Source organism: Taurulus bubalis (genome assembly GCF_910589615.1).
Source record: "Taurulus bubalis genome assembly, chromosome: 16".
NCBI lineage: Eukaryota > Metazoa > Chordata > Actinopteri > Perciformes > Cottidae > Taurulus > Taurulus bubalis.
The window spans coordinates 18,403,203-18,412,823 of record NC_136604.1 but is presented as its reverse complement, the minus strand read 5'-3'; the positions used below and the strand labels follow the sequence as shown (position 1 = coordinate 18,412,823).

The following is a 9,621-nucleotide window of genomic DNA, read 5'->3' as shown; positions in this document are numbered from 1 at the left end:
AACACCAGCCAAATGTTTCCTACACGCATAAAAGCTTTCCTCTTAAAAAAGGGAAACAGTTTTTAGAAATAGGAAAAATAAAGGAAAAATCAAACCGGTGGTGCTATTACCAGTACGTTTTCAATTTTTATTTATTTTTTATTTTACCTGAGTTAGCATTAATGAGCTAGCTAGCTACAGTCAATACATCTTCCTGTGACAGTCGTCATTTCAGCCGTGAAAATGCCCGGAATGAGAAGCCAGCTTCTGTGTGCAATCCAATCCAATGACAACTCTAAAGACTTAAGAGTTGTCATTGGATTGGTCTTGGATTGGAAGTCTGCCACTGTTTTGTGCCATAACGGGAAATCTCGGCACAGCAACAGCAACTTAGAGGGGAGGATTTTAGCATACTAAAGAGCATATTAGGCAGATTCCCACCAATTGAGATATTATTTGTTCTTTCTATAGACCTGTTGCCACCTTTCTGAGTGGTGATCTCATTTGGTTCCAGTGACTACACTGATGTATTCAAATTAATGTAGTGATGAATCACTGGTGCTTGAATGTTGATGTGGAGCACATTTTGAAGGGGAAACCCACACAAAGCACCCAAATATTTTTAGACTGCAATAAATATTCGGATGCTTAAGCTTCATCCTGTTTCATAATGGATATTTATTTTAATATGAGCTTGAGCTGCCAAAACTTTTTTTGATCAAATATGAGCTGAAATTAAATCTGGATATTAGGAGTTTTGGGCCTTACATCCTGCGTCACACTTTTTGGATAAGCTAGCAAAACCATGACCTAAAGAGTTGTTTATTAACCTAATCTTTGACTTAACAGGGAACTTCAGTATTTTTCAACCTGGACTACTATTATTTTCCTGAGTGAAAGTAATTGGCACAATCATTTGGAAATTGGTCCAGTATAGTGCGAGGGTGCTTCAGGAAACAGCCGCCAAACGAGCAGCGAGTTCAATTGCGCAGCGTCAATGTCACATCACGTCCTCTGAAAGTGCTGGTTTTATTATAAGTGTCTGTCAACAATATGAAAGGACCCTACTTGAACACTCAAATTAACCATCACAATGTTATCCAGGAAAATAGAGATGGAGGCAGCCAGGATAGATCTATAAATGTTCACCTAAGGAGTTAAGATCAACGTTGTTACTGTGGGATCACTTTGTGGTTTCTCTCACCTGCACACAAATAAGTCAAATAACAGCCAACGACAAAGGTGACCATTTCATGTTAACAACAGACGATGGTGACTTCATTCTTCGCAGCTCGGTGAGGCAAACGTTAACGTTAACAAGGGCTCCGCATGTGAGGCTGGTTTATAAACGAGACCTGTTGAAGTTAGCTTGCTAAAAGTTAGCTAACGTTATCTTGCTAAAAATTAGTTAACGTTAGCTAGCCAGTGCATTTTATTCAATGTTTTCATGGAATATGCGAACTGCATTCTAGTATGACTGGATAGTGCATAATTTAAAGTAATAATCTACATGATTTGTACAAAACTAACGTATCATATGAACGTGCAATCGTAGCTCGCCAAAGCGTCCACAGCTACATCCTGCAAAACCACTGCTGTTGAGGTGAGTGTGACAATGAAAGTGACAGTGTGTGAGTGTGTGTGTGTGTGTGTGTGAATGCGTGCCTGTGTGCACTCCGGTCCTGGCGTCACATTGAGTCCAGTTGCAGCCATGTAGGTGCTACCAATGGTCTTTATCTTCTCCACTCCGCTGAATTTAGGCTTGGACAGCAGCTGAGGATCCACGAAGAACACCAGACATTACATGAAATGCACAGGAGGAGAAAATGACATCAGCTCACAGTAATCAGCCAGTGTGGCTGCTTCTCAAAAAAAAAAAAAAAAAAAGCAGGATAATCAGTGTAAGAGTAATGCCGTGTTCACACCAAAACAGTTGCGAAATATTCGCGCGTCCAGATTACATGTTAAGTCAATGCACAGCTGCGTTAAAGCGAATTTTTCGCCGAGCGTCGCGATAGAAGCGAAACGGCGTCGCAACGCCGCTTTTTCGCTGGCGTTCAAATATTTCAACTCCAGCGAATAATTCGCATGACGCGGAGTTGCGAAAGCCAATCAGCGTTGAGAAGCTCCGCTCGTCACCGCCGTCCGGTCGTCTATGTTGCATCAGCAAAATGGAGGACCGACGTTCCGACGTTTGTGGTCTTTCCACAACAAGTACAACGCAGCAACAGTTTTTACTCCTTCCATGGTCGAGTAACGGAAATGAAGAAGGAGATTTTCGCGGCGAAAAGGGACTGAAGCCCCGCCCCCTTTCCCCAGCGATGGTTGCGAAAAACTAAAAAACACCAGCGGCGCGATAGAAGCGAAAAAGCGTTGCGAATTTTCGCAACTGTTTTGGTGTGAACACGGCATAAGAGTTTACCTCATCAAAGTCCGCTATGATCTCATTGAGAAGACGGAGGCACTCCAGTCCTTCCTTATTGACGTCAGACTCTGTGTAGAACTCTTTGAAGTCTGGGATGGAGGCGAACATCATACACACCGACTCGTACGACTGATGGTAAAGGTCCTGATAACGAGCAAGAAGAAGATAACAGCTAGATATGTTGTATTGATCGAGCCCTGGTGTAAGAAAGTTTAAGGCAAACAGCACGCGGGTCCAAACCACAGAAAGAAGATCTATGATCTGAATAGCTAACATCGACTCTTTAAATAAATAAAAATAAACTTTAATCATCTCAAGGCAAGGCAATTTGTATCGCACATTTCAACAACAATGCAATTCAAAGTGCTCCACATAAAACTTTCATTAAAAAGCATCAAAACGTAATGCAAAATAAAAGAAGATTTAAAAACTATTAAGAGTAATAATTTAAACAATAAAATCAGCCAGTAAAACATTATAAAGGTAAAAATAGAATAAAAGTTGCAGAACGTAGACCAGCCCCACACGACCTCAGGGGTCGGGTTAGTTAATAAGGTAGCAGCAGATCAGAAATGTATTTAGGCATAAAACCTAAAACCAGTCAGTGCTTCATAATTCTAAAGCAGGATTTTAAAGTCAATTATTTGTTGGACAGGAAGCCAGTGCAAAGGGGACACTGGGTCACCACTGCAGCAACATAGAAACAGCATTCATTAGAGGAAAGGAAAACAATGCACAGCGCTGGAGCCAGTTAGAAAGAAATGTGGGAATTTAAGTGCGTTAAGCTGGAAGGCTACACCAATTACAGCATGAATGCAAGGACAGCACGCTAACAGCAGCAGAGCATGAAGAGTGAAACTAAGGAAACGAAAAGCAAATATGTTGATTCAATTATAATGAGAATATAAATGTAGGTGTTGAGAAAACTAAAGAATATGCTGATAAAACATGTGAATCAATAGCACATATAATGGAGATTTATTATCTTATGTTTAATGAACAATTTGAGAAATACACTAATTACTTGTTAAATGAGACGTTAAATATCCTGTTATGTCTGTAAGGTAAATATGAAGCTACAAGCAGAAGCCATTTAGCATAGCTTAGCACAAAGACTGGCTCTGTGCAAAAGTAACAAAATTGACCTACGAGCAGCTCTAAAGTTTACACTTTAAATCATGCAGAATACTAAAACTAAAGTGGGAAAAAACGGAACGCATTGCTATGTTACGTGGGGTCACATGCTGCAATGACTTTGTGGACTTTATTTCTGTCTTTGTGCTCAGCTAACTGGCTTCTGGAGTTGATAACCTTGAGACTTCACAAAAAGGGCTCAGAGACTTTGTTTCCTGCATTCTGATGACTTTTAACAAATGAAAATAACAAAAATAATAAATACTCTGCGACAGCATTTTTATGTTGAATAGAATCTACATTTATTCTGTATTCGTTCCTGAGAATTAAAATAAGATAATTCACCCATGTTGCATGAATCACTGGCTTAAAACATAATTTTTCTTACATTTACATACACTTACGAATGCTAGAGTCGTACACCTTGTGCAGTGCCAGAAACAGTGAAAATTCGTCTTAAATCACGTGATGCGGAAGAATTGTGATGTAGAGGAAATGTAAAAGAGTCTCAGGAGAAAAGACTTTGCATATTTCCCAAAACAAACTGTTCCTTTGACGTAAAGATATAAATAAAACATGAATGATGAGTACAACAGCTCGACATAAACGTAGTAAGACTCTTTTTCTCGCAAACTCACCTCATTCTTCCAGTTGCGTCCCAGGAAGTGTTCAGCGACGTGGGCCGGCAAGACGTTCTCCAGCAGAACCCGGTTGAGGTTCTCCATGGTTTCGATCTCCTCACACTCCCTCTTGAACTTGTCCCTCCACAGGAAGTCCAACCTACAGTAATATTCATTCTGTTATAGGAGGACACAGAGTAAAGAGACACTTGTGTCATTCACACCCAGCACGCTGCTCCAAAGCTACAGGCCACAAACCAAGAAAGGAAAAGGAACTGAAACTGTGTCATTTTCACCTGATGTTTGTTCTGGTCTCCCATGCACTCGTCCTCCTGCCACAGAAGTGATGCGAAAACGCTTCTTAAAGATAGACTGCCTGCATTATGCTCGAATCATTTCCCCGTAAATGGAAAATATAGAGGATTTCAAGGAAAACCTAACCAACTGAAACTAAAGCGCTCGCTTGGTATTCATAGAAAATTAATGTCCCAATAAAGATGACGATGACTGTTTTGCATAAAAGGTAGCCACTTCTCTTTTTATATTTTTCTATGTTTGGGTTATTCATGCTTGAGGGAGTTTTCTATCTATTGGGGTCAAAACATCCGAGGAGAGTGCGATTGTGGATCAGATGGGGGTCCTCTGAACACACCATCATTATGATGGTATATATCTGAAAGCTCCAGGCTACCTGTGGGCACAGCGCGCGAGTGTGTGTGTGTGTGTGAGCCCTCTCAGTCTCCTGTGAGATATATTTCATGTCTGTAGTTAGCAGTCTGGATGATGTATATGTGCGCCGGAATATTTCTCCCTTGAGATGAAAGTGGTGCCAATTTAGAAAGCTCCAAGACATGGAGGCTCGTACCGCTCTGTGCCGAGATCTTGTGAGGAAATATAAACACAGACGGGCTTGGGACCTTTTGTGTATGTTTGTAGAGTTTGAACACTTCGGTAACTCACGGAGTGGAGAAAGTAGGCCGTTTGGAAACCAGCTAACAGGCCTGCAAACGAGCTTTGCTCCAGCGCGCATCTTGAGGGATGCATTACAGATGCATCCGTTCTCCTAATCGGCTTTCTCCTCCCTCTGACTAAACTGCTAGAAATTAGCTCATTAGGGTTGATGATGAAAGTTTTGCAACGCAGATTTGTTACTAGAAAAGCCTTTAGGATGGATGCAGCCAGGCCTTGTGCCCTCATATCCAGGAGCCAAATGATGTACTTCTGCATCGAGGGCATCGGATGACACCTTCTGACCTGCTTCCAAAATTATTTTGAGGATAATTAAAGCATTTTACTGCACTAATTTATATCCAAACAGCATGAGGAAGGACAAAACCAATTAACCCCCGAAAGACCTTGATAAGCACGCAGCCCGGAATAAGATCAGACACCAACAAAGAGTTTACCACAGCAAAGTAGAGCTGTAAAATAAATACTCCCTCCTGGTGACTGTGACCCAGAACGGGAACAACACATGGAGCTGTTTGGACTCAGCGGAGCTACAGTTTTGGGTACAGAAGCTCTGGGGAGAGTCTTTCTGTCCAGAGCATCTGTTTTGGGGTCAGAGCTGATGGATGGTACCCAAAAAAAGAAAAACCATGCACACCAAATCTGTGTCAGCTGAGTTTAGCTCTCATATGAAGCGAGCACGGTGGGCACAGAGGAGATGGAGGCCGGCTGCTCCAACGCCACGAAAATAACCATCTGAACAAGTGTTTTGATCTTTGAGCATCTTGAGCCGAATCCTTCAACGCAAGGTTCACTTGCAGTGAAGATCATTTAAATTCCTCTGGTAGAAGGTTTCTCCTCATGCAGAAATGTTTCAAACATAACATTCTGTGACAGCGGCGAATGGCCGAATACGATAGATTCAACTGTAGTAGATCTCTGTGCTGTAGCTGTCTGCTGGCACTAGCATGCTAACCGACTAGCCCCGGCCCATCCTGTCTTGTAATACCGCGCGTTCTATTCTATTTTTACATGTTGCACAAAAAAGAAATGACAATATCGGTGCATTTGCATCGACCGGTTTGAAGCAAATCAATGGCCTTCAACCCGCCTGTGAACTGAGAAGAAAACACGTTGCCATTCCACCCATGTATGTGAGAATGGAGAGGGGTCTTCAGGAGTTTTTGTTGTTCTTTCATGTCCAGCACATTGTGGGAGTATCCGAGAAGACGGCAACAGGGGAAATGCAATGTGTTGGAGCTCGACACTGACTGCTGTCGTTCATCAAAAACATGCATCTACGAAACGAGAACAAAATGTAATTTTCTGCATTTTTTGACAGCGGCTCAGTTTGAAGAATGAAGGGAGTGATGGAAGAAGGAGCTGCAGGCTGCAGAGTGAGGTAACTCACTGCTTTGCAGACGTGTGCAGCATACCATCATATCACGTTGCTCACAGAGTGTTGAAAAGGGACAATTATTGTCTAACTTTCTTATTACAATAGTTTATTTTGCTGCCCCCTGAAGTAATAAAGCGCATTTGCTTTTACCACCAGTGAAAATGACTCAAATCTCAAGGATTGCTACTTTAAGAAGACTACTGACCTGCCTGGCTAACACCAGCAGGGTGATGAAGAAGATGAAGAGCGACACAGAGCCCATCGTCTTCAGATCCTTCAGAACTCCTGGTCTAGACAAAGAGAGAGAGGGAGAGAGCATCATTATCAATTAATACAATGTTGATCGTCTGGAGTCAAAGTCTGGTAATATTGTAGCCAAATCTTAATTTTAACATCTCCTTCCCCTGTGCCATTGAACTGTTTTACAAACTATAAAGAAACAAACATAATTGCATTCAGACATGCAGTTCATTAGGATAGATATATAGATTGTTAAACTGGGACTCTGCATTGTATTTAAATTAGAAGTGCATTTTTCCCCAGATTTGAGGAAAACAATATGAAAAATCAATGGTACAGTATGGAAGCAACCTATGTCTGTTTATTGATGTGGATGTAAAATAAATGGAGCAATAAAACTATAAAGCATGCTTTAATTCAACATGAAATAAATGTTATCCTTTGTTTTTATTAGTATTGCATTGTTTAAGTAAACCCTATGGTTGTCGTGTATCATGCACTGTATCACTGCACAGTAGAGGATGAACTTATATGAAGTTACCTAGTGAGACAACATAATATAACATAATGCAGTGCCAGCATGTCTTCTGTAAGTGTAAATTGATGCTTGTTACGACACAAAATTGATTTATTATGCCGTCCTGGTATTTGCGTTTTATTTAAAACTGCCTAACAAATCTATTTCTACGCCCCAGTGCTTTGGCAACAGCAGAACACTCTCCGTGCTGGTTAAGCCAAGGTGAGAAAGAGAAACAAAAGAGAGTTGAAATAAAGAAAGTATTCCTTCCCCCATCCTTCCTGCTGCTCTGCAAAACATTTTGCATAATGTGATTTCTTCAGCAGTGCGACTCCAGCTGTCAGTCAAATGTAACGAATTAATTCAGCTCCATAAACACCAACTGCTGTTTCTCATTCCGCCTCTCCTCCTCCTCCTCCTCCTCCTCCTCCTCCTCTCCGGGGGCTTCACTTGATCGACAGTCAAATGGTACTGTATTTGCACCTCAGCGGTACTTCGTCCCTCAAGACCAGCGTCCAGCCTCATTAGGCGTCTTAATAGGCTTCGCTCAATTGATGCTCGCAGGCTGCAGGGTCGGAGCGGGGATTCAAGCACCATTGTCCTCGAAGCAGGGCGGCAAAAGGTCCATAATAACCTTTCAGCATATTGTAATTCAAGTGGTACCTCAGGACAGGCCGTTTTGGCGGGGAAGTCAAAATAAATAAGCTAGAATTTGAAAGTATAGCCGTCCTCGAGGCCCCCCCCTCTGTCTTAAGCCCCTACCACCAGACAAACCCACAGGTCATAGGTACGCGCTTCATACCGCAACCTGTACGGGAAATAGCCTGCCCTTTGTCGGGTTGCTTTGCAGTGTCGGCAGTTGTTAGCAATGGCAGAATAGCAACTGTTCCTGCAGGATATGCAACGCTGAATCTGGCTTTCAACGTCTGAAGAGACGCGCACACACATCTGGATTTAGAAAAAAACGCCAATAGGAACGCCCTCCTCCTTATTATGGAATTCTTTGACTGATGATACCACAAATATACTGCTTTCCCCGCTTTAGGTGGGCTTAAAATGTATTTAATTATTGCCTAGATTAGACAGGAGTGTGTGTACAGCTTGCAGGTACCTATCAAGTGTTTCGTCGGTGTACAGCGCTTTACTGAACCCGTCCAGCAGGGAGGCGTGTGTTTGAAGGATGATGATGTTGTAGATCACCACAGCAACCAGCATAACCACCATCTTCAGCTCATAGTTGATCCTCAGGAACACCGAGCACGACACCAGCCCCAGAATGCAGCAGTAGATGAAGTACTGGGGGGAGAAGGGGAGAGAGAGAGAGAGAGAGAGAGAGAGAGAGAGAGAAAGAAAGAGAGAAACGTGCAGAGGTGAAGCACCAGATAACACTGATGTGTTATGACTTGATTTGTGTAGCACCTTTAAAAACAAGTTTAAAACAAAGCAAAGGCAATAAAACAACAAACAGTCCAACACACAAATGAAGGTCAAATGTAAACCCTGATCAAACAGTAAAATAAGTAAGTGTAACAAAATAAAAACTAGACTAAAATTAAACATAAAACCAAACAAAATGTAATTAAAAAGATGACATTACATGAAAGCCAGTCTGTAAAATAGGGCTTCAGGAAGAGATTTAAAAAGAGCCTCATCTCCTCAGACGGGTTGTTCCAAAGCCGAGGCGCCCTGATGGCAAAAACACGGTCACCTTTACTTTTCAGCCTCGACTTTGGAGCACACACACCTGAGGATCAAAGGCTCGTAAGGGGTCAACATTTCTTCTATATCTTTTGGGGCCAGTGCATTAAAGATGATCAATACAATCTTCAAATCAATGGAAAACCAACAGAAGCCGAGAGAGAGAAAGAGAGAGAAGCCAGGATTGGGTGATGTGACGGGTCTGATAAAACCAGCGAGAAGCCGACATGTTTATGTAAAACCGAAGGATGATACAAATGGTAGTTCTCAAACACACCGAGACATGTGAGACCCAACCTCGTAATTAGTAGTCGGTCTTAGCAAATGGTGTCGTCTAGTTTTGTTGCATTACATCCGTACTTATCGGCAGTTATCTAAAGAACTTTTTAATTCGAACCCAAACCATGATTATTTTGTACGCCTAACCAAGTACTTTTCTTGCCTAAATCTAACCACGTAGTTTGTTTCGTAAGTAAATCTAAAAACGATGTAAACCTACGTTGTAAGTTGGGATGGGTTGGGAGTGAGGATGTGTTTAGAAGTCTTCTTCAGAATAAACATGACAGTGAATGAAAGCTTTGAGAATCCCCCTATATATATCAGAAACACAGTGATCTCATTTCTGGCTTGGTGTGAAATTCAGCTTCACAGCTTTGAAAAC

At 41.8% G+C, this 9,621-nt stretch overlaps 1 protein-coding gene across 2 annotated transcripts in view; it reads right to left on the bottom strand.

The window, feature by feature from the left end:
- The window catches only part of LOC306748986 (adenylate cyclase type 2-like), a gene marked incomplete at both ends in the record, with an annotated part of 51,523 nt that overhangs the window by 906 nt on the left and 40,996 nt on the right, over nucleotides 1-9,621 (bottom strand). For both annotated transcript variants that reach the window (XM_079232224.1, XM_079232225.1), the window contains 5 exons: nucleotides 1,645-1,752; nucleotides 2,402-2,548; nucleotides 4,177-4,335; nucleotides 6,711-6,795; nucleotides 8,374-8,558. In XM_079232224.1, the coding sequence (XP_079088350.1) occupies nucleotides 1,645-1,752; nucleotides 2,402-2,548; nucleotides 4,177-4,335; nucleotides 6,711-6,795; nucleotides 8,374-8,558 (684 nt within the window). The remainder of the gene's footprint in view (nucleotides 1-1,644; nucleotides 1,753-2,401; nucleotides 2,549-4,176; nucleotides 4,336-6,710; nucleotides 6,796-8,373; nucleotides 8,559-9,621) is intronic.